The following is a 26,318-nucleotide window of genomic DNA, read 5'->3' on the forward strand; positions in this document are numbered from 1 at the left end:
AAAATGTCCAAGTCCTAGAATAGCCAACACAATTAAAGAACAAAGCTGAAACACAGAATATGTAACTTCAAGACATTCTGAAACCTACAATAATCAAGACACTCTTGTATTGTCAAAAAAGAGACAAATAGATCATTAGAACATAATAGAGTGCCCAAAACAGACTGAGGCAGATAAAGTCAACCAATCTTTGACAAAGGAGTAACGGCAACTCAATGGAGAAAGGATAGTCCTTTTAATAAATGTTGCTGGGAAAATTAGACGGACACATGCGAAAAAATAAATCCAGACTCAGACTTACAGCTTTCTCAAAAAATATAACTGAAAATAAGTCATAAATCTAAATGTAAAATGCAAAACTATAAAACTTTGAGAAGAAAATACAGGAGAATATCCAAGTGACGTTCAGTTTGATGACAACTTTTTAGATATAACACGGAGAGTACAATCCATGAAGGAAAAAAGGATAAATACAATAAATAAGTGGAACTTCCTCAAAATGAAAAACTTCTGGTCTACAAAACACGTTGTTAAGAGAAAGAAAGAACAAGGCACAGAATGGGAAAAAATATTTCTAAATCATGTATCTGATAAAGGACTGGTATCCAAAATACACAAAGAACTCTTAGGGTGCCTGGGTGGCTCAGTGGGTTAAAGCCTCTGCCTTCGGCTCAGGTCATGATCCCAGTGTCCTGGGATCGAGCCCCACATCCAGCTCTCTGCTCAGCGGGGAGCCTGCTTCCCCATCTCTCTCTGCCTGACTCTCTGCCTACTTGTGATCTCTGTCTGTCAAATAAATAAATAAATAAAATTTTTAAAATAAAAATACACAAAGAAGTCTTAAAATTCAATAGTAAGAAAGCAAGCAATTAAAAGTGGGGGAAAGATCTGAACAGACAGCGCACCAAATAAGATATACCAATGGCAAATAAACATATGAAAATATGCTCAACATCACATGTCATCAGGGAAGTGCAAATTAAAACAACGATAAGATAACACTACACACCTATTGGAATGGCTAAAATCCAAAACACTGTAAACATCGAATGCCAGCCGGGTTGTGGAGCAACCAGGGCTTTCATCACTGCTGGTGGGAATGCAAAGTGGTACAGCCAGTTTGGAAGACAGGTTAGTAGTTTCTTATATAGCTACACATGGTTCTACCACACAACCCATCAACCACACTTCTAGGTATTTACTCAAATAAGCGGACACTTATGTCCACGCAGAAAGCTACACATAAATGTATACAGCAGCTGAATACATAATCACCAAAAACCGGAAGCAAACAAGATGTCCTTCAATAGGTAAATGGATTAAAAAAAAAAGAAGCAGCAGCTGTGGTCTATCTAAACAATGGAATATTATTTAGCCATAAAAAGAGATGAGCTATGAAACCCCTAAAGATATGGAGGAATCTTAAATACATTTAACTAAGTAAAAGAAGCTTTCAGAAGGCTGAAAAGGCTATATGCTGTATCCTTCCAGAGAAGACACTCTGGAAAAGGCAAAACTATAGACAGTAAAAAGACAGGGGTTTGGGAGAGAGAGGAAGGAATGAATAGGTGAAGCACAGAAGATTTTCAAGGCAGTGAACTATTCTGTAGGATGCTGTAACAGTAGATACTTGCCATCATGTATTGGTCAAAATCCACAAAACTCTACAACACAAAGAATGAACCCTAATGTAAAATGCATTTTAATTAATGATGTATTGATATTGGCTTATTAATTATAACAAAAGCAACCCACTAGTGTAAGATATTAAGAATAAAGAAAGATATGGAGGAGAAGGGTTGATGAGAGAGGGAAGAAATGGGAACTCTATACTTTCTGCTTAATTTTACTGTAGCCTGAAACTTCTTGAAAAATAAAGTCTTTTAGTATTAAAAAAAAAAAAAAAAAAAAGATACAGATCCGGACCTCAAAGAGCTTAAGTTCTACCAAGAGAGATTTAATTTTAATTGTTATGTGACAAACTTCTCTGTGTAACCAAAGGGAATACCTGAATCTTTTTAAATTGTAGAATGTTTCAAATACACAACATACAGAGTATAAACATCCCCCACTACCCAAAGCCAGTTTTAAAAGATAGTAACTTTCTCTCAGATTTGCTTCAGATTTAAAAAAAATATATGTAATAAAACTTTACAGAAAGAACTGAAAATCTTTGTACTCCTTTCTGTCAACATTATTTTTCCTCCATACCCAGAGGTAATCCTATAGGGAAATTGTCATTTATCTTTTGCAACATATTTCATACTATTACTATATGTAGTATAATCTATATACAGCATTTGCATGCAGTTTTGTTTAGTTTTTTTACTCTTAATTCAATTACTTTAATTGTTGCAGTTCTATATAGGTTTATTCCCTTCTTCTGGGAGTAAATTTGGTCTTTTATATGTGTGTGTGTGTGTGTGCGCGCGCGCGCGTGCATTTTTTTTTTTTTTTTTTTTAGAAAATTCCCACCTGGCCAAAATTTTTATATTAGCTAGGGTAAGGTTTGCCATGGTATTTGCTTATTATTTTATTAGGGTTTTTTTTAAGATTTTATTTATTTATGTATTTTGACAGAGAGAGATCACAAGTAGGCAGAGAGGTGGTGGGGAGGGGGAGCAGACTCCTACTGAGCAGAAAGCCCGATGTGGGGCTTGATCCCAGGACCTTGAGATCATGACCTGGGCTGAAGGCAGAGGCTAAACTAAGCCACGCAGGTGCCCCTTATTAGGTTTTCTTAATCACTGATTTATTATATATTTTAATAGGCAATACATTCACAGAGTTGGAAAATAAACATAACATACAAAGGTATATAATCTTGCTCTCATCCCTAAATAAACACAACTATTCATTTTTTCCCAATCTTTCTTTTTTTCAGTACAAGCAATTTGAATCTATAGTCTTATTTTCTTCCTCTCTTTTCTGTAGCTTGCTCTTGCAATTAACAATGAATGTTGAAAATCTTTCCACAACAGTTGGTAGAGAATTTCATCTCCTTTTACAATTGTATTATAGGCCATTGTATGGAAATACCCTAACTGATCTATTTAACTGACCCCTTATTGACGGACACTTGTGTTGTTCTCAATTGTTGTTCCAAAACTGCCCTGTACATATTCTACCTTGCAATTGTACAAATTAATCTAGAGAATACATTCCCAGAATTGGAATTCTGAGCCAAAGAGTATACTTTTGTCATTCTGACAGTTATTTCCAGCTTACCCCTTAAGGGTTATACTAATCTGAATTTTCACTAGCAAGGCAACTATATGCAGAGTCTGGGACAAACACAATGAAGATCTATATACCATTATATAAAAATAAATGTAAAACTTATAAATTAAGCTAGGCTGCCAAATAAAGTCTACGTGCTTGATTCTAATGCCATGATAAACATACCTTCATAAGGACCTGGAAGGCGGGTTTGAATTTAGGAACTGTAGATTCCTTGGAGTTCTAAATCAGAATGTGGCAAGGAACCCCAGCTGCATCTGCCCCCTTTCTCCCCAGCCTGTCTCAGTCCCACTCCCAGGATGCTTTGTGCTCATACCTGCAGATACCCCAGATTACACCACCAGGCCATGAATGGCCACTCCTCAGGGAACGTGCTGCTGTCCCCTGAGAGGCCAACCTTGGGGTGAGGGGTAAGCACCCACAATCCCTGGAAGCCCAGCAGAGGACCCAGATGCAGAGGATCACTAGAAGGGGAGACGCAGGCCCCGGGTGGGAATTCCCACCTGACTTTTGCTTAAATCTTTGTTATCATACCTGTGTTGTGACCCCCTTTATTTTTGTACATATTGCTTAATTACGCCTTTTTGTCTTGACAAATCTCACCAGATATTTACCTACTTAAATTTATCTTTTCAAAAAACTAGCTTTTGGTTTCCTTTCTTTTCTTTACTTTTTTAAAGATTTTATTTATTTGTCAGAGAAAGAGTGAGAGTGTACAAGCAGGAGGAACAGCAGGCAGAGGGAGAAGCAGGCCTGATGCCGAATGCCCGGCTTGATTCCAGGACCCTGGGATGGTGACCTGAGCTGAAGGCGAATAATCAACTGACTGAGCCACCCAGGCACCCCTAGCTTTTGGTTTTGTTGATGTCTGCTCCTGTTTTGTTTTGTTTTGTTTTTAATTTCCATTCCATTACGTTGTTCTTTTCATTGCCGCCAAATAGCCTTCCTTAGAATTGACTTTCTTTTATTTTATTTCTTTTATCTCCAGGCCTAGTTCGATGACAGATGCATGGATGGTACTCAGCAAATGTTTGCTGACTGGCCTCTTTGGCATTTGCATTTTGGTTGAGGGTATCAAGCCCAGGCTGAGCTACCATTCCTCTGTCATAATCACAATTTTAACACCTTTTGCTCCACAGTTCAAGACCCTGTCCACTGAAATACCTGAATTACCCACAAAATATAATAAAGGTAGTATTGGTATTTTTAAACCTCTGTATTTTAAGTAAAGAAAAAATCAGACCCAGAAAGAATAAGAGCTTTCTTTCTTTCATTTAACTAGTTTTTAAACCTATGGACTCATAAAAATGACATTAGCTATTCATTAGCCCAACATCCCCATTCTACATAAAGCCTATCTTCTATATAAAGATTAACTTGTTCCAGACTAGTAACTAATTGATAGCTGAGTGGATTAACTCAGATCCCTTCAGCACTAAGTGCTCCCGCCCTCTCCTAATAGTACTGCCTTTACCACAGGGAAACACAGAGGGTAAGCATCAGCTTCAAGTTACTTAAGGATCAACACACTGAAATATGTTTAATAGTAGTATTTTTCTTTTATAACACCAGTATAATATTAATATTTCCCTACATTTTCTCAAATTATAATAAGTAATATTTCCAGAAATATTAGCCTTATTTTCAATATCTTTACCACACAACATGGACAGTTAAATGCAGAACATAATGTAAAACACTTCATGCTGCCTGAGAAAGTAGCATAAAATACTAAAAATTCCAAATGGAAAACATAAATTTCATTTCCTCTCCTAAACTAGACAAATTAGAATCTGTTGTGAAAAGTCTAGTTTAATTACGTGCAAGATTAAAAATATCTTTCCTTAGTCAAAGAAATTCCATCAGAAGTCTCGAGAATCTGGCTCCAATTCTTAGGGTTTTAACATCTTGGCATCTGTCATTTGTCCCAGACCAGGAATTTGAAACATTTGGATGAGGAAGAAGATTCCTTTTAAATGAGAAGACAATATTCAGGAAAGTTATTCCATTGTGAAAAGGAACACTAAAAGTTTTAAACAAACAAAATACATAAGATTTCATTTTTTCCTTAAGGTAAAAGCTATTCAAAAAGAACTACATGGTTACATATTTCAATAAACTGGTTACGTATTTTAATAAAATTTTTCCCTGATGATGTAGCATAGTATAAATATTTTTTTAATGCAGGATGATATAGCAGTTCATAGAACTGTTTCTGTTTTAAACTGATCAGTTGAGGGGCACCTGGGTGGTTCACTCGGAGCTGGGTCTGACTCTTGGTTTCCGCTCAGGTCAGCTCAGGTCACAATATCAGGGTGGAGAGATCCAGCTCCACCTCAGACTCCACACTGCCTGTGCTGAAAGGGGAGTCTGTATCCCTCTCCCATTCACTCTCCTTTCCCCCATGTGCACGAGCTTTCCCTCTCTAGCTCTCAAATAAAAATAAATAAATCTTTAAAAATATTTTTTAAATAAATCCATCAGTTGAACCTTCAGTTTGAAAAGCTGAGTTTCAATCCAAAGGTCCAATCTAAGTCAACGGCATCTATTCAAGGTATAATCAGGGAATGGAGAAAACTATGCACTAAAAAAATTTAAAAAAAAATAAAAAAAAAACTATGCACTAAATTATCTAAAAATTCATAAATTAAAAAACGGATTTAACATTTGTTGAGTGCTTATAGTGTCCTATATGTCATCTTAAACTTGTAATTAACTCATTAAATCATTTAATGACAGCTCTGTAAGTTAGGTATATTATTGCTCCCTTAATAGGAAATCTGAAGTTCAGAAATGTTGAATAACTTGCTCAGATTTATTCCGTTGGTAAGTGGTGACATTTGAGTTTCAACAAGGCAGTCAGGATCTAGAACTTTTCCTTTCTTTCTACATCTGTATTTCCCCCCCACCCCAATTCTCAATGTGCACACTCCTAACCACCATATTTTCTACCAAATGTTCTTCAAGAAATATATTATCAAAAGATCTATGGGTGGTTATTGTATTCAGAATTTTAAGGAAAACTAATACCTGTAAATCAAGGAAAAATCCACTAAGCCAAGGTCCTAGCCTCTTAGTTTAAGAAAGTGACTTTGAAAACGGGATCAGCAATTTAAACGTCAGTGATGTTAAAATAATTCATGTCCCTTAGCCAATTACATAACAACATTTATTCCTTCCAAAACAACTCCCTTCCCTTTCGTAGTAATTGATTTATTTGTTTTGTTTTGTTTTGGTTTGATTTGGTTTGGTTTCGTTTAATTTAGATAGTGGTTACATGAGGAAGTGAGAAGGGAGACTGGTAAAGGAGCAGAATAGAGATTAAGACTAAGTAATGCTATAGCTGTCTAAAACCCAACCTTTTCCACCTGGACCTTTTTTTTTTTTGAAACCCCAAATGCAAACTGTACTCCAGGAGCAGTTCCATGAGTTTGATTTATTATCAAGTTTGCCTCTTGAGGAAGTACTGTAATTGAGTAAAACAAAAGTCAAGCATCTGTGTACAAATTATTTTCTGAGAATCAATAAACTCTCCTTGACATTTCCGCACAATCCACATTTCCTGCTATGCAAGAATTTCAATGCTATGAAGTTTGACCTTGGGGTTTGGGAATATTACAACCTACTAAAGTCTCTTGTTGGCCTGAAGCATAAGTGAATCCTGTGATAGGAAATGAAGGTCAGAGCATCTGGAGAGAGTTGGAAAGGCACTCGGGATGGCAGAGAGGAATTTTATAATCTAGAAGAGAAACAGGATATGGTTCAATAAGGCATTGTCATCAATGCTAATATGTTATGAAAAGCTATTCTCCCTAAGAGTTGAGGAAAACATCCCCTACGTTATGATTATGGACATCTGTCTATGTTTACATCAGGCCTAGTTCAAGTTGGAAAATGTCAAGAGAAAGATGTACAATGAAACTTAATTATATTTCATTTTACTTTCATCAAGTATGATTGGACCAAAAAGCCATGCTGCTTCTTGAATTACAAGGTTACATTGCTACTGGGAACACAAAGGCAACATAGATAGAACACCTTATTTTTGTCCTTTCTGAAAACACATTACTCACAGTGCATATTATTTGATAAAATGCTTAATGTGAAAAGATTAGAGCTCTGGCAAAACTTTGATTTGCTCCAACATGAAAGTATCCTACAAGATTGCTGATCACACTGCCAAACAAAAGAGGCCATACACGACTGGAGAGATCTTAATGAAGCCCAAGTTCTGGAAATGGTTAGAGTGTTGCATGGCTTGGAACAGAGGAAGAAAACTAAAATGGTGGTTGCTTAACTGCTGAAAACAAATCCATAATAACATTTATCTTAATATTTTGACACAAATTACAAGGAATTGGGAGCAATATTCTTTCATTTCTGAAGGCAACTATTTGACAATGTTTAGTCCAGTTTCTTGTTTTCATGTGATTCTTTCATTTGCTCATCAGCTATGTATTGGCAACTATATTCCAAGTACTCTGCTTGGTGCAGGGAATGCAGATTAATAAGTCAGTTCACTGCTTTCTTGGGGCTTTTATTCTAGGAATGGGGAGACATTGAGCAAACAGGTAGAATTAAGTGAGAGATTATCAGATGATAAAAGCCATGAACAAAGTACACATAAAAGAGAGCAAATAGAATGACAACCTTAGACTGAGTGGATAAAAAGATCTCTCTGAGGAGTTGACATTTTACCTGAGACCTATATGATCAAAGAGACAGCCATGCGAAACTCTGGATGAAGAGTGTTCCAGTAAACTGACATCATCATAGAAGAACTACAAGACTAGAGCTTCTTTTGGAAATTGCAAGAGTCATCAATAGTTTTGAAAATTTTCTTTACCAAACAAAACTTTAGAAGCATAGGATATCTTATTCCTGAAAGCCTAGATGGAGAAAGTGTTATACCTGACAATGTATCTCATTGTGATGCTTTGGTGGAAAAAAAAAAAAAAAAGATCATTATTATTTAATATTTTCATCAGTGGTATAAAAATGCCAAATATTATTCTGGCAATTCTGAAAGAAGTCCTCTCTGCTTCCATGAAATGCTATCAACTTCATTTGCACTAGGGCTTTAAATCATGACCTTTCACCAGAGGCCTTATTAAGCAGGAGGAGGAGAATAAAAAGCTTTTCTATACTACACAGAAGATCATTGGCATTCTAGAGGTTATGTCTCGAACCACTTGTTTGATATTTAAATGAATGATTCATTTTAAAAAATGAATAATTATACTTAGGATAATTAAAGATAAGTTCATTCATGGCTTGTTTGATGGCCAGTAGATATTGGGGCTTATGTGAATATGAGAAATCTTTCCATTAAAGTCAGTCACCAGGAGGAAAGCTGTTAGAACATGAGCAGTTTTCCAAGAATGCAGTCTGAATATAGTCTCTTTCACTGTTCTAGACTAGAAGTTTAACAGCAGATAATCTTATAATTTTGCGAAGCTGAGGGAATTATTTTGGCAAGACCTAAAAGAATGTGGCAAAGTTATAGCAGTTACTCCAAAAGTCTATAAACACCATTTAAAGACTCAGAAAACCTGAAAAGTTAACATATTAATCTACATTTTATAAGCAGCATTAATAATGTAGATCTTATTGACTTTGAAGACAAACAACGTGACTTACCAAAGTGCCTAACCTTGCCTAGCAAAACATTCTACTGGTTATTGCTTATCTTTATAAATTAGGGTTTTTGGGCAAAGATTGCCCCCCCCCCAAAAAAAGGAGAGACAGACAAATTCATTGATTGAGTTACCCTTGTCATCCCTCTAGGAAGACAGAATATGCGGGAGTGAAAAGGAAGGAACTAAAGTCAGAATAATCTAGATTTAAATCCAGACCCAACACTCTCTAGCTAAGTAAGTTTGACAACATTTTCTGAGCCTTTTCCCCATCAATTTCATGGATATAGTAATAACTGCCTCAAAGGTAGTTGTTAGGATTAAATGAGATAAGCATAAATCATAAACTTGTCAAATCATTTGTACACCTGAAGCTAATGTAATAATGTAACATTGTATGTCAACTACAATCAAATAAAACATTTTTTAAGAAAAATTCAGAGCAAGAACACATTTATCTCTTTTTTGAGGAGCTGATATGCTTTTACTGTTAAACAAAAGGGTTAAACAAGGGGTTTTTTGTTGCTTATTATGCTTCATTTGAAGTCTTAGCCCTCAGGAAGTTCAGAGATATGTCTCAGGGATTATGTTTTGTATTTGTTTTTAGCAACTCCCTCTGTTTTCTTCCTTATAATGTTTTATATGTTGGTCCTTATTTTAATGGTTCTATTGTACCTGTGTCCTTTATTACTCACCACAAATTTCCCTTTTAAAGTAGATGTCATATAATGGAAAGGAAGGAGAGAGGAAGGAAACAAAGATTCCTTGAAAATATACTCTTTAAATAAAGTCTTACAAATTTAGCAGCCTTAATAGGGTGAAACCTCTAGTTCAGAAATTTTTTTAACTGTAAACAAAACTTAAACCAACAAATAAAGAAATAAGCAAATCAAAAACACATTTTCTCAAGCTTAAATTTTATTGTTTTTGTTCTGGCAAATTTTCTCATGCTAATTATCCAAATCCTGTTAGTACAATATTTTGTAAATGATGTTCTGAGGGGTGGGGAGAGGGAAGGACAATCAGATCCCTTCTCAGCTACCACTCCATCAACAGCTAATATATTTACCTTCTTTTGTCCCCAACAATGGATCTTTGCAGCTATCCGTTGGACTTCTGCCTGCTCTCCCAACCTTCTGTCCTCCTCAGTTACCTTCTCGAGGGCAGATCACCCCTCTTTCTGCCCTGCGGATGGGTTTTATTTATCCATATTTATTGAGTTTTATTAGAGTCTGTCTCTGTTTGTTTCAGAAGGGAATACTCAGCAGACCCAGCTTTGAATCCCTTTATGGAGAACCTGTGCAGCCCAAGGGAACCAGCTCTGGGGTCATAAAAAGTCTTTGTTGTGAGTTTCGGGGGGGGTCCCGCTAACACCATTGTTTTACACACCACTGCTCCCCCTCCCACCTTCCAGGGTCAGCTCTAGCACATAGCCGTTTACTAACAAGTATTTGTTGAACAACCAGAAAAAATCATTTTCTAAGTAATCTTCATTTTTGAGTCATTTTTCACACTTGGAAAGTGAGAACTTTGTGCACAAACCATAAGATTTTATTTACAATCCTAGTGAGAACATTCCTAAACTTTCTTCTTGAGATGAAATTCCATTCTGCACATGTTTGATTAGGTGCGTCCATCTGTGTGTGTCCATAATTATTTCTTTCTTGGATTTGGCTAAACAAACCCAAACATGTGTTCTTAATGATTTTAATTAAGCTGGTATCCAGTCAGGAGTTAAAAGAACAAGAAGAGGCTAATTAAAGTAGGTAATTCCTCACCCTGCCCACTCACACACAGATATTCATAGTCATGTGTGTGCCACTATGTGCTAGCCATCCATGGACCCTTGCCTGTTGTAGTTCACACATTACACCTTGGTGGGCAGCCTCAGCCCAGACATGGCTATTTGTAGTACCGGTGCCTTAGGTGTCAGGAACAGAGGCTCAATACCTTCTCTTGACTTTAGTTCAACGTAACAAGTTAAAGATAAACATAACATAGTTAACCATAAACAATATTACCTTTCTGGATTCTAATCACAGTCGTCCAGATGCCCAGTCCCAAAACAATGGTCGTCAGCAGTCCACACACAATGGCCACTAGCACCTTGAGGTCACATGCCCGGCAGGAAGCCATGGAAGCCACAAATCTACCCCTGGCAAAAAACAACTAGTGTCTTTCTTCTTGAGCCAAGAAGGTGAATCAGAAATGATTTTAAAACATAAAAAATAATTCCTCCTTTCAGCGATCTGTCAGGCAGAATTCCTCATTTCTTAGGACTTTTTAGGTTAATCAGGCAGGATGCAGTTTGAATCATCTAATGAAAGGTACGTGCTCTCACTGCTATTTCCTCATCCTTCACTGAATGAGAATATGAAAGAAGAGATTGGAATCATGGGAAGAGAAGATAACTGAGCATCATAAAGAAGAAAGGGAGGGTATAGTTAACAGGGTCAAAGTATAAATGTTCAGATAAGCAAGAAGGTGGGGAAGGGAGCAAAAAATAAAAAAAGAAACCAAGTCACCTTCTTACACTTTGGTTTTAGGGAGATCTAGCAGAAGTAGACTAACAAGTGCTTAAGGCCACACAGAACCCTCTTGTCAACAAGGGGTTTAAGCAGTGCCACACACACACACACACATTTGTAGTCCTTGCACCTTTTTAAAGGAGCCCACATTTTGAAAGCTGCAGTTGGTGACTGGGCTTTATTAGCTCAGGTGAGTTTTGAAAAGCACGAAATCCCAGTACTGCAATCCACCTATTAAGGGCTGAATTGCATCTCCCTAAAAATTCCTATATTGAAATTCTAATCCCTGTGACTCAGGATGTGACCTTATTTGGAGATAGAGTCATCACAGACGTGAGCAAGTTTAAATGAGGCCATGAGAGCAGGCTCTAAACCAGTGAAACTGGTGTCCTAAGAAGAGGAAATTTGCACAGAGATATGCAGAGAGGAAAGAATTTAGGAAGACACACAGGGAGAAGATGGCTGTCCACAAGCCAAGGAAAGAGGCCTGGGACAGAGCCTTCCCTCCAAGCCCTCAGAAAGAACCAACACTGCTGGCACCTTGATTTTGGACTTCTACCCTCCACAACTGTGAGACAATAAATTTTTGTTGCTTAAGCCACTCAGTTGGGTTTGTTGCAACTGCCCTAGCAGCCTAGTTCACCATCTAGATCAATGTAAGTGGGTATCTTGGAAGCTGCCGCTCTGATCCTCCCCTGCCCAGGCTCTCATGTTCTCTCCCCCGACCCCTGCTCCATCATTAACTGAAAGAATGGAAGAATGAATATTCTTCACTTCAATCAGAGTCCTGTTCCTGGTGGATTAAGAAATATTTTACAAAAGAGGACACATTTAAGCTGACTTTTTCAACCCCCAAAACAACTATATGTTTCCCTATTCTCTCTAATACTTCCTTTATCAAAATACTGCTTTAGGGGACATGAACGTAGGTTCTAACCTTTGCCCCACCCAAGGAGTTCAGAAAAACACATCGATTTACCCTAACATGGAAGAACTTAGAGGTACTGCTGCAGCTGCACAACATAAATGAATTCAAATCGTTTCACTTGCTGTGAAGAGATTTTTAGAAATCTGTTTCTGGGCTGTCTGCATGTATATGCACTGAAAATGTTGGGAAGGGTACATTTAAAATAATTCCTCTTGGTGGTCTGAGCGGAGTCTGAAACTCATTTTTCATTTTATACCCTTTATGACTCGAAGTTTTTAACTTTTGCATTTATTATTTTTTCAATTATAATAATAACAAATATATCTATTATTCTTTCAACAATAAAATGGATCATTTTAAATAAATAATGTCTAAGAAAGGAAGTAGCACTTACAAAGTACCTAGAATATACCAAACACTGTGCTATGCACTTTCTGTATCTTTATCTCATTTATCCTGTAACAGGTATTTTTGCCCATTGTATGAATGAGGAAATGAGACTTGGGCGGGTATTACTCTAAACAGGAGCTCTCAGGTTATGCAAATTTGAATGACATTGGGTTACATAAAGGTTATAGTTTTCTTCAACTCTAGAATTTCCTAGAGTCTTTATTTATTTATTTATTTATTTTTAAGATTTTGTTTATTTATTTCAGAGTGAGAGAGAGAGAATGAACACAAGCATGAGTAGGGGGTGGGTAGGGAGAAGCAAACTCCTCACTGAGCCCGACACAGGACTCGATTCCAGGACCCTAGAACTATGACCTGAGCTGAAGGCAGACTCCCAACTGACTGAGCCAACCAGGAGCCCCTGTGAGAGCCTGTAATATGTTCACATACATTGTGAATTGTTGAGATCCCAGTGTTGACCACAGAATCCCCTTCTCAAGAATTTTGCAGAGATAGCAATTTTTCAGAATGTGTTTTGGAGACCCTGACATGCATGATTATCTGCAGAAAGGTCTTACTTAGTTGAGTGGAGTAACTAAAGGAACTGATGATCATGGTGCCCACGTCAGCCATATGGTGATGGTATTTTTCACTTGCTGTATTTCAAATATTTTGAAAGGGCTGTAGTCTGGTGACTGAAAAACTGACTTTAGTGGTTCTCAGACATTTTCTCTTCCTTACTCAATGGAAGTGCTGGAATCCTGAGATGTTATAATGGCTGTAGCTTCTTAGTATTTTTATATTTTCATTTATATGCCAACTATCCAGCTAGGAACTCAAGAAATTTATGGAATAGAATAAATTCCTAGGAACAGATATTTAGATGTTGACATTCATATAAGGGCATGAATTTCTATTGGTTATAAACAAATATATAGACATCAATTTTATGCCCACACACATATATCAAGATCACAAAAAGGAACAGGAAAAGGAAAAGATCTGAACAGGGAATAATTCATTTGTCATTTGTTCTACTCAATGCAGACACTGTACTAGGTACTGAGGATGACAGAGTGAACAAGAGAGGCAAGTACCAGCCCTCACACAGCTTATACTCAGGAATACCTGAATTTGTACTGACAATGTCTCATTTGCTCAGTGACCCTGGACAAGCCACATAAGCATCTGAACCTCCATTTCTTCATATTTTAAACAACCTAGCTAAGGCCTTCCCTTCCTGAAAATTTCAGCCCTAAAGTCATTAGTTGAAGAGGAACAAGGCAGTGTCTATAGTGGGGGTAGAGATGAGCAATAGACCAGAGCAGATGTCACAGCCCAATAGGGGAGGGCAAAGGGTGTTAGAGATCCTGTCATGAGATGTCAGATTCCAAGAAGAGTGAATGAGGCATCTATGTGATGGGGAGGGACAGCCTCACAACCAAGGGGTGAGGAAGACCTTCCGGCAAGAGAGAGCCAATTGTGGGAAATCAAAGCCAGAGCAGGGAGAGGAGGGCATTCCTTTAGAGACCAAGAAGGGTCCCAGGGCATCTGCATGCATGGGCTGGTTGGTGTGGGAATTCAGAGCCATAGTTAAGTGAGGAGGGTATCCACATGGAGTTGCAACCTATAATAAGGAGCACACCCCAAGCAAAGAAAGAAGAGTGTCCACATATAGGTAGGGTAGGGCTGAAGATCAGAGATTAGTTACATACAGGATGATAAATCAAATAGGTAAACATATAAGAATAATGAGAGCCAAGTTCCTTACTCTAAGAGAAGGGAGTCACTAATTTGGAAAGAAACAAAACTTGAATTCCGTAAGAATTTCAAAACAGGGGGTACCTGGGTGGCTCAGTCATTAAGTGTCTGCCTTCAGCTCAGGTTATGATCCCAGGGTCCTGGGATCGAGACCAGCACCGGGCTCCCTTCTCAGGGGGAAGCCTGCTTCTCCTTCTTCCACTCCCCCTGCTTGTGTTTTTTCTCTTGTGGTCTCTCTCTCAAATAAATAAATAAAATCTTTAAAAAAAAAAAAAAGAATTTCAAAACAGGTCATCAGAAACATGGAGAAAGAAAAGCTACAGGGAGCTAATTCTGAAGGAAACAGTATCTTTTAAGGGAAATGGCTATCAGATAAATGCATGAATATAGTCATGAACTTCTTATCCAAAAGAGGAAAACTGATGACAGCAACAAAGTCAAGTGTTTCAAGGGAAAGAAGGGGTGTGATATTACTTCTTATTTCTAATTTTGAGCTAAATAACTTTGTTGTGACTTAAAAAAATAGAAACTTACAGTGTTGTCTTGGAAATGGATATATGTATCAATACAAACTCTTGGTTTTCTATATATGTTAATAATAATATCTATTTCAATATATATTTAATAAATACATTTTACATAAAAATAAATAGATGCAAAACTGTGTATATACACATATGTATATGTGTGCCTGTTTGATATATATCATACATTAACATACATATATTCTCTAGTTCTGGCCTCCATAGGCCCTGAAACAGTGACATCCCATTAATCTTAAGCACACATATTGTACACCTGAAAAAAATATAATACTGTGTGTTAACCATAGTAGAATTAAATTTTTTAAAAACAGGGAACAAAAGAAGCTAGAATTCTTCCTTTAGAAAGAGAACAAAAGCTGCTGGTTTGATCAGGTTTTCCTTCCTTTCCCATCAGTGGATAGAAGCGGCAGTGAGTGATTCAGATGTATGTAGCTGATACATGCTCACGGCTAGTGCTCAAGTGTTTGGAACAGGGCGGTTGTACAGTAGTCTTTGGATCTAGGCCAGCTCCTGGGGCATATTACACATGTGTGAGCAGTCTGCTCTTTGGAATGAAGGTATCTCAGTCAGCCAGGGGTTGGAGACATGTTAGCCAACCATTACAGCACTTACTCCAGCAAGCCAAGCACCAAGCCCTCAGTGGCAGAACTGCAGTCTTTCCCTTGGTATATCAGAACCTGTTGGTTCTAGGTTAACACATCGTGAGCGCTCCCCACCTCTTACTTGGGTACCTTCTGTGTGAGTGATAGCCCCATCTCCCCTTTCTGGGACTCTGGAAAAAATTAGAAATACAGCAAGGGGATAGGAATGCCAACACCGAAGGCCTAAGTTTTTCGTTCCACATGAGAATTGGATAAAACTGAATATCAAGGAAACAGACAACAAAACTAAAAGGCAACCTATGAAATGGGAGAAGATATTTGCAAATGACACTATAGATAAAAGGCTAGTATCAAAGGTCTATAAAGAACTTCTCAAATTCAACACCCAAAAAACAAATAATCCAGTCAAGAAATGGGCAGAAGGGGGTACCTGGGTGGCTCAGGTACCTGGGTTAAGCCTCTGCCTTCAGCTCAGGTCATGATCTCAGGGTCCTGGGATCGAGTCCCACATCGGGCTCTCTGCTCCACAGGGAGCCTGCTTCCTCCTCTCTCTCTCTCTCTCTGCTTGCCTCTTTGCCCACTTGTGATCTCTCTCTGTCAAATAAATAAAATCTTTAAAAAAAAAAAAAAAGAAAAGAAATGGGCAGAAGACATGAATAGACATTTCTCTGAAGAGGACATACAAATAGCCAATAGACACATAAAAAAAAAATGCTCCAGGGGCACCTGGGTGGCTCAGTGGGTTAAAGCCTCTGCCTTTGGCTCAGGTCATGATCCCAGGATCCTGGTATCGAGCCCCGCTTCGGGCTCTCTGCTCACCAGGGAGCCTGCTTCCTCCTCTCTCTCTGCCTGCCTCTCTGCCTACTTGTGATCTCTATCTGTCAAATAAGTAAATAAAATCTTTAAAAAAATAAAATGAAATAAAATAAAGTAAATTTAAAAAATGCTCCACATCACTTGCCATCAGGGAAATACAAATCAAAACAATGAGATACCACCTCACACCAGTTAGAATGACTAAAATTAACAAAACAGGGAACGACAAATATTGATGAGGATGTGGAGAAAGGGGAACCCTCTTACACTGTTGGTAGGAGCACAAGCTGGTGCAGCCACTCTGAAAAACAGTATGAAGATTCCTCAAGATGTTAAGAATAGAGCCACTCTATGCCCCTGAAATTGAACTACTATACCAAAGATACAGATGTAGTAAAAAGAAGGGGCACATGCACCCCAATGCTCATAGCAGCAATGTTCACAAGAGCCAAATGTGGAAGAAGCCAAGATTCCCTTCAACAGATGAATGGATGAGGAAGATGTGGTTCAGGTATACAATGGAATATCACTCAGCCATCAGAAAGGATGAATACTTAATGATTTACATCAACATGGATGGAACTGGAGCATATTATGCTGAGTGAAATAAGTCAATCAGAGAAAGACAATTATCTTATCGTTTCACTTATATGTGGAATATAAGGAATAGTGCAGAGGATCATATGGGAAGGGAGGGAAAACTGAATGAGGAGAAATCAGAGGCGGAGAAAAACCATGAGAGACTCTTGACTCTGGGAAACAAACTGAGGGTTGCAGAAAGGGAGGAGGTTGAGGGGAGGGGTAACCAGGTGATGGGCATTAAGAAGGGCACACGATGTGATGGGCACTGGGTGTTACACACAACTAATGAATCACTGAACACTACATCAAAAATTAATGATGTACCACTATATGTCAGGTAATTAAATTCAAATTTTTAAAAAAACACACACTAGAATCAAGTGTCTAGGTCCATTTTCTCTTGCCCCCAAAGTGAGGCAGCTTTCTTCCAATACCTCTGGCAATTTGAACATCAAAATAATGTTCTAAGATTATAACCCATTAAATAAGATAGGAAATTACTGAATCTGAAAGTCTGGGAGTGGGCTAGCAATCTGTGTTTTAATTAGTCCTCCAACTTGATGCCCGCTTAAGTTTATAATCACTGCTCAGGGGTAATTTTCCCAAAGAAAGAGAATCAAGTTTGCAGTAAACCAGCAAATGACTGGATATTAAATGGCCTGTTTGTGTCCTAGAACATTCCTTTGTTAATGTTTATGGAAATCTTGCCAGATTTTCAGATAAGCTTGCCCAAATTCACAAAAAGCCTATATTTCTGTCATCTGTGAAACCACTGAAATTCTTCATTTTATCTTATTTAACAGATTCTTAGTGACTTTATACCCAGAAGCACCAAGAAATTCTGAAATCTCTTTTCTTTCCCTACCGTCTGGACTGTGACCCCAACAGAAAGTTAATTACACAGAAACCTACTTACCTTACCTCCCGTGACACTAATGACAAAGGCCAATCTCAACTTCCCCACCTGCTATTCCTTAGAGAGGAGCCTGAGTTTCTCCACTGGAAAACCTCCCAGTGGCCATTTGCCACCCCTTTGTTAGTGAAAACTCTGAGCCACTGCTAACAGAGAAACCCTTGAGCTCACCCATTTGTTTATCTATACAACCTTACCCACCTCTGTTTCTACGAGGTGTTCAATGGAGGGTGGGGAGAAAGTTATCAAAAAAGCTTTCCTGGGCCAAGTGGAAGTCAACAGCTCACAGACCTTTCTTTGTGCCTTTCCACTCTCCTCTCCTCTAGATGCCTTTGTTCTTCAGGTGCCTCCTATGTTCTCCAGACCCAGGTGTTCTAAATCTTGAGGCTCTACAAGGTCTTGAGGGCTGATTGCTCCATAGAGGAAAAATCAGCAATCATTTTGTGGAAGTAATTCACTTAACACTAGCTGAAGTTTGGTGCCTTTGAAACTAAAATATGTATCCATAGAAGATTCTGGACTCCAATTAATGTAACTCTGAATTAACCTTTTGTGCTTCAGAAGATGAAAGAAAAGGAATCCTCAAATTCTTTTTTAATTTTTTTTTAATTTTTTTTTTAAGATTTTATTTAGTTATTTGACAGACAGAGATCACAAGTAGGCAGAGAGGCAGGCAGAGAGAGAGAGAAAGGGAAGCAGGCTCTCCGCTGAGCAGAGAGCCCAATGTGGGGCTCGATCCCAGGACCCTGAGACCATGACCTGAGCCGAAGGCAGAGGCTTAACCCACTGAGCCACCCAGGCGCCCCAAATTCTTTTTTAATTTGAAGTTTACTTCATCTTGATCCAAAGAACTTCAATTCCCCTCTTCATCCCTTCTGACTAGTTCCCTTATCCTTCTTCTCCCATTTTCTCCTCTTTTATTCCTTACCTTCCATATCCCCCAAATCTGAGCTGATAGTCACAGGTGTGTGTTTAAGATTGAAAGAGGAGAGAATCGGTCAGTTATGGGTCGGTTAAGAGGCATAGTGTAGGAAATAGTTTAATTTTCTTCTTTCCTTTCCAAAAAGCCTCATTCAGATGAAAGGCAGACCCAAAATTTACAGTAAATAAAAAAGAGCCTCTGCCAAAAAACACTAGTCCCATGTGAACAGTAGTCCTTCTGAAAATAGTAATATGAAATCATAAGATTATCTGAGGGGAGATGACTTGGTATTTTCAATATCCTGCATAAAATCCCACTATTTTTTTAAAGATTTTATTTGCTTATTTGAGAGTGAGAGGGAGATGCAGAAGGGAGGGGGCGGAGGGAGAAAGTGAAGCAGACTCCCTGCTGATCAGGGAGGCCGATGTGGGACTCAATCCCAGAACCTTGGGATCATGACCTAAGCCAAAGGCAGACACTTAACTGACAGAGACACTCAGGTGCCCACATCCCACTATTTTTATCTTGACAAGATAGTATTCGGGACCCTAAAGCTCTCCATTTAGTATAATTATTTTTATTATTAATATTTAATTAATGATTATTAATTATTAAATTATATGACCTATATATCCTTTTTTTTCTGGAGAACTCTGAATAATACAGGAGTCACTTTGCAACAGGAACACACATTTTCCAGATAAGCGCGATAATCCCCAGAAAGTTTAATAATAGTATCTGATACTCAAGGAGTTTGTGATCTAGTTAGAGAACAGGCATATAATATGTTAAAGCACATCAAAGATAATAATGCAGAAGTCACTACTTGGTAAATGATTTATTCCACGAGTGTTTACTCTACATTCCAACCTAAGGAATATTGGAATGAATGACAGACCAATTAAGGAAATTTGCCAACCTGTGTGGGGCCATAAAACAGCATAAAGGTATTAACCAAGCCAAATTATCAGCAGGTTTCTCAATAAGCTGACTATATTTTATAGCTCGTGATACAACTTGGGAGAGATAATATTTTCATCCCTGGCATTTGCCATGTTATGTTCAGCATACATTTGCCAGTTCAAATATATGCCTTTTTTTGAAGTCTAAAACATTACGCTTAAAACTGATGTTAAGCTTAAGCGCAAGTAAAGGGCATAGTTTTTTTAATTTTAAAGTTTTTAAAAATTAAGATTTTAAAAAATTACCCAAACTCTACCTCTAACAATGTTTGTGGTCTGACTTGTTCTTTTAGGATGTGAACCTGGTACTTTGTCTTATGAGTTGTGTTGCCAAGCTCTGCCACTAGAGGGTAGCATCATTGTGAGTGTCTTTTCTGCTGTTTATTATACAGTATATTCAGTATTTAGCTGTTCATCCAGTCTAATCCCCAGTGTGATTCTATTTGGAAGTGAGGCTTTTGGAAGGTAATCAGATAATCAGAGAGGGGCCCTCATACTGGTATTAATTCCCTTATAAAAAGGTACTAGAGGGAGACAATTTCTCTCTCAACATGAGAAAACGAGACAAGTCTTCAAACCAGGAAGGCATTTACCAATTTTCAGAAGGACTAGTGTTCACGTGGGACTCATGCTTTTTGGCTGAGGCTCTTTTTTACTTACTGTAAATTTTGGGTCTGCATTTCCTTTCCTTTTTGGAAAGGAAAGAAGACAAACTATTTCCTACACTATGCCTCTCAACCGACCAATAATGGACCAGTTCTCTCCTCTTTCAATCTTAACCACACACCTGTTGGTACCTTGATTTTGGACTTCCCACCCTCTGGAACTGTAAGAAATAAATGTTTGTTGTTCACACCACACAGTCTATGGTGCCCTGTGACAGCAGCCTACACTGACTAACACGATGTCTGACCAAATATTTGAACAGAAGCAGTGTGGGGAGCGGGGATGGGGGAAGATGGTCTTTAAAATGAAGCAGGTCCTTCCAAGAAGGAACCGAGTTATTCACTATGCAGTAGTATCCCCTTTAAAGTGGAAAGATCTCCAATTCTTGGTGTCAGAAGACTTATACTCCATCATGGGCTCAGCAACGAATCGACTGCACGATCTTGGGCAAATCACTAACTCTCTGGTCTCTGAGTCCTCACCTATAGGCAACATTTTAAGACCTATTTTCTCTAAATAATATCTTCCTTTGATTTTTCTCTCTTTATTTTGTTCCTATAGCTCACTTTCCAAAGCTACAAGTTAAACAGGATTCCTTAGGAGTTACAGAAGAGACAAAAGAAATATGGTTGCTGCTGGTGGGCCGGGCCAGGCTGGGAGTAGGAGAGCAAGCTCAGGCTCCCAGGTGCCCTGATCCCACCGTGCCACAGCACGACCCGGTCAGTGGTGGTCATACTGGTTGCCCAGTGTGGATACCAGATGGGCTGCTGCTTCTGGGATCTGGCACTAAGGGAGCATGCCAAGGCCATCCAGAAAGGAATTTATAATGAGGCAATAACCAGCTTCTTTAGAAATGTGGATGCCAGAGAGGCTGGTAACGGTGGCAGTATTTCCAAGGGGAAACTTTGTTCTTTGAAAGCGCCAGCTGTCTTGATTGACATGGAGGAAGGAGTAGTAAATGAAATTCTGCAGTCATAACCTTCCCTTATAACAGGATCTTGGCAATGAAGGGACTTAATGAGCATGCAGACTATGTGTTGCCCACTGACAACTAATCTTTATTTGACATCATTAGCAAGATTGACCTCATGTTGAATTCTGGAAAGCTGGGTACAATAATAAATAAAGTCTGGTTACTTCAAGTGCCAGGGCTTTTTGAAAAGTGGACCAGAAGAGCTTAGATGCAATGAACACCACTGCGGCAAATTTGCTGCTGAACTTAAGAAGTTCTGCAAGGCTGGAAGGGTCCCTTAATATGGACTTTAAAGAAATCAGCAGGAACTTAGTACCTTTTCCTTAAGTGCCTTATCTTGTGTCAAGCCTAACACCTCTATATACACTGGCAGATATGAACATTCCCACTGGAAGGCTCAATCAGATGTTTTCAGATGCCTTTAGTAAAGATCACCAACTCATCAGGCTACTTCCATAGTCTCTACCTTGCCCGTGCCTTTATGGTGAGAGGAAATGGACGGTTTCAGGTCTTCACAGACATATGGACCATTAAAACCTTCTGTGTGGTTTGTCTCCTGGAATCAAGAAGGCTGGAAAACCAGACTGTGTTTGGGACCTCCTGTGAGCCATTCCCATTATTAGCTTCAGCAAATAACCCATGCATGAAGCTTACCTTCGTGGAACTGAGAAATTCATGAGGTTCCACAAGAGCAAGGCTCATCCCCACCCACTGGAAGGGATGGAGGAAAGCTGTTTCGTGAAAGCTGTTCATCTTTATCAGGGCTCACACAGGACTAGAACCAACTGTATGCCGCAAAACGCATGCCTGTGGAAGGCTTACCTAGACGAAGCATAGATGTGTGAAAAAGAATCCCCAGAAATACAACTTTCACTTTTCTTAATTTCACATTGGGATTTTTTTTTTTTTTTTGGCCACCTTACCTTTCTGTTTCAGAACTCTTGTGATTCAGAAAGCCTAATTTGTACTTTTCCTATTAGAAAGCATTTTTGCCTTAAAAAGAGTAGTAGTTTCCATTTCATCACAATCTGTTGATGATACCAGCGTGTGAAATTAGTGAAGTCCTTGTACTTGAACTTCAAACATTTGTCTTCAGAAAATTCCCCTTTTCTCAAATTGAGAAAACCAAGTCCTTTACTTTATTTATAGTCTCCCTGTCAGGCATTTATGCAATGGTAATCATGTCTTCAATAAAAATCTTATACAGGTATATTTTTTATATTTATTTATAATAGCTTTTTTCTTTTTTCTCTTTTAAGATTCTATTTATTTGACAAGCAAGAGAGGGAACACAAGTAGGGGGAGTGGGAGAGGGAGAAGCAGGCTTCCCGTCAAGCAGGGAGCCCAATGCAGGGCTTGATCCCAGGACCTTGAGATCATGACCTGAGCCGAAGGCAGACACTTAACGACTGAGCCACCCAGGGATTCCATTGATTTTTTTCATAATCTGTTTAAATTCTGATTCTCTAAAAGCAAGCATGAGTAGTAGAACACAATATAAATATTTTTGTGTAATACCTTCTAACTTTTCAGGGATAGGTTTTATTACAACTATTAAGGAGATCTTGTTTCTCCTTTGGGTAACCACTCGTTTGCTCTCAAAAGAATCACAATTTATATTTATTTTAACAGGCATGCATATTAAATTATCTTTAAATATAATGCTTTTTTATTAAACCAGTTGATTTTATAATAATAAGTGTCCATGTTTTTAAACACGTACACAAAAAGAAGTATGATTGTCTTCAGGGATTGTAAAATACTAAGAAGGAAGAATTTATGTATAAAGATAACTACAGCTGGGACACCTGAGTGGCTTGGTCAGCTAAGGGTCTGCCTTCGGCTCAGGTCATGATCCCAGGAACCTGAGATGGATTCCCACATCAGGAACCCTGCTCAGCGGAGAGCCGACTTCTCCAGACTCTGCTGCTCCCCCTGTTTGTGCGCTCACTCTATCTCTCTCTCTCGCTCTCTCTCTGTCAAATAAATAAATAAAATCTTTTTTTTAAAAAAGGTCACTACAGGACTGGATGGAATATGATCTGAAGTCACTCTGGACTTAGTACTGCGGGAGTACACAGGCAGAGAATAGTGGGATGAAGCAGTCGAAAAGAAAAATTTTGAACTGAGCCTTAAAGAATCTCCAGAAGTCAGTTGCAAGGAGCCAGGAAGGTAGGGTAGTTAATAAAACATAGTTACGGAAATTAAACATATTTGGGGGAACAGAAAACAAGTCAACCAGCGGGTCCAAGGGTTTTGTTGGATAGTATGACAGCATAACTGCATAGTGAATTAAGCTCAAGAGAAATGATTTTATTTGAACATGATGCTAATTAACTTGGACCTGATCTGAGAGGCAAAGGAACCCGGGGCAGTTTCTCATCAGAGGAGAGAGCTCCATTTTAAATTGCTAAGCAACTTGTGTACTCGGGCGAGCTATGTCTATATGTTTTGGAAACTGTATGTATTTTAGCTTAAGACAGAAATCCTCAAATAGGGACTATTTGCATTCCATCCCAAGCTTCTTACTTAACTTCTTAATCCTCCCCTAGGACATCTGAAAACAGGCAGAACATGTTTATGAGAGTAACCAGGAAAAAGGTATATTCTCAACTATTTAACATTTCCTGTTAGTCATAGTAATTCCTCCCACAACACATAGACGCACTGCTCTAAAGCAGTGAAGGTTAAGATACACTGACATCTAATCTCAGAGCTGTTAGTTGGAATTGCCTTTAAAGAAAGTGACCTAGAATTCATTAGACTATCACCTTAATATATGTAAAAATTGAGGAGTCATATCCAATAAGAAATATATATTTTTTAAAAGTGCAGGATAACATCAAGTTCCAAAAGTCTTTATACTTAGAAGGAAATATATTTAAATATCTTTAGAGCTAAAGAGTAATGAAATTCCATCAAGTGGCATGACAGACTGGGTGAGGGTGGCAGATTTTCATGAGTAGGTGGAAAAGATGGATAATTTTAAGGATGACTCTAGCTCAGGATGGTGCCTTCCCTGTGCTTTAAAAGGCCGGGAGACAGCTTGTGTGGAGAATCTGGTAGAGAATGACCATAAATAACAGGATTCAGCATGTGCTGTTTGGGCCACTGTCGAGAATCCTATTCCATTCAGTATTCAGGTTCGAGAGCTCAAGGAGTAGACTAGGTATTTCCCAACATTGCCTATCATAAATATATCACTTCCTTGGGGCGCCTGGGCGGCTCAGTGGGTTAAAGCCTCTGCCTTCAGCTCAGGTCATGATCCAAGATCCTCCTCTCTCTCTGCCTGCCTCTCTGCCTACTTGTGATCTGTCAAATCAATAAATAAAATCTTAAAAAAAAATATGTCACTTCCTTAACAGTAAGCCTATCTTATCGTGGAAAGTCTTAGCATTAAAGTACGGTAATTTAAGAGAATCAAACTCATAAAGATATTTGTGTTAAGAAACTGTACATGCGTAATATTTTAGGTATTTATAATTTTGAAAATAGTTTTATCTACACTGATTACTCTTGCAGGTCTAATTTATAAATGTTTAATTAACAGATTTAGGCTTGTGATTTTCACTAAGTTTACATACTACAGCAGAACATTTAAGAGAACTTATGCTTTGGGGCACCTGAGTGGCTCAGCCAGTTGGGCATTCAACTCTTGATTTCAACTGAGGTCATGATCTCAGGGTCCTGAGACTGAACCCTGAATCAGGCTCCGCACTGGGTGTGGGACCTGCTTGAGATTCTCTCTCCCTCTCCCTTTGCCTCTCCCCTCCACCCCCCAGTTTTTTTTTTTAAAGACACTTATGTTTCACCACATTTATAAGCTTAACACATTAGATTTGCAAGAATAACTTAACAACTTGGGAAGATTTGTCAGTTAATTGAAGTTTCCTTCTTAAGAATAATACAAAAAATATTTAATTCATAGATACAATTCAAGATGCTTAAAGGGAAATCTAATTATCTAAATGTAAAATTGTGCCCTAACCTCAAAATCTCCTTAAAATCGAGTGTTTAAATTTACAAGACTCAAAAATAGAATAATATTTATAAATTGAACTCAAAATATAAAAATGATTAAGTTTTCCCATTTTCACTGGGTTAGTCCAGAAACCCAGTCACTCATCACTGCACATCTCTTGAAGTACCTCCTTAAGCTTAAAACAAAAATCTCTCCTCATTGTCATTTACATGGGGAAAATTCTTTTATTCTATGCTTGTCCTCAATTCTCTCAATCTTCTCTAGACTTCACTCACATTCAACAGGATATAGAATTTCTGGATCTGTTCTCCATGTGTACAAACTTTTCTTTCATGGCTTTTTAATCTATTCACTCCTTGAATTTTAGGAGAATTCATCACTTCTCAGCTTTTATTTCCATTATCCCTTAGTCCCCCAAGTGACTCCTGCACCACTTTATGAATCCACATCCCACATACAAACAATATAGCCTCAGTTAATGAGCCCTGTAGTGACAAAATGATGAGGAGTATACCACAATGGTCATGACCCAATCTCCCCTTTCAACAATGAGCTGGAAGGTAATGCAATCAGAAGTTGTACTGCACATTCCCCAAGCAAAGGAGCCTGGAAGTTATAGAAATCACTGATGAGATGGTGTCACATCAGCAGCCAATGTTGATAATGGACTGGATTATATAAGAGTTTCTTTACTTTGTTTATGGCGAATGAAGCATGAGATACCCATAAAGGAAGTTTGACGAAGGCTTAGGAATTGAGATTCCAGGGTGTTGGAGGAGTTGAGATAAAATACAAATAGAAATAAGGAAGGGCATCCTCTCCTATTCCTTCCTTCGTGAAGGCTTCCTTAAAGTTACAGCAATGGTGTTCAA

The 26,318-nt window shown here is 38.3% G+C and overlaps 1 protein-coding gene and 1 pseudogene across 2 annotated transcripts in view; one reads left to right on the forward strand and one right to left on the reverse strand.

Moving 5' to 3' along the window:
* Nucleotides 1-11,012, reverse strand: part of LOC111152205 (adhesion G protein-coupled receptor G7) — a 67,779-nt gene extending 56,767 nt beyond the window's left edge. The window contains exon 1 of one of the 2 annotated variants that reach the window (XM_022510603.1): nucleotides 10,898-11,012. In XM_022510603.1, coding sequence (XP_022366311.1) covers nucleotides 10,898-11,012 — 115 coding nt within the window. Of the gene's footprint in view, nucleotides 1-10,889 lie in introns of both variants that reach the window. The other variant, XM_022510600.1, reaches the window with a different exon arrangement.
* A 10,238-nt stretch (nucleotides 11,013-21,250) lies between these two features.
* LOC111146520 lies at nucleotides 21,251-22,309 on the forward strand (annotated as a pseudogene).
* The last annotated feature ends 4,009 nt before the right edge of the window (nucleotides 22,310-26,318 follow it).

The sequence above is a fragment of the Enhydra lutris genome, unplaced genomic scaffold (genome assembly GCF_002288905.1).
Source record: "Enhydra lutris kenyoni isolate GAN:26980312 unplaced genomic scaffold, ASM228890v2 scaffoldscaffold2, whole genome shotgun sequence".
NCBI lineage: Eukaryota > Metazoa > Chordata > Mammalia > Carnivora > Mustelidae > Enhydra > Enhydra lutris.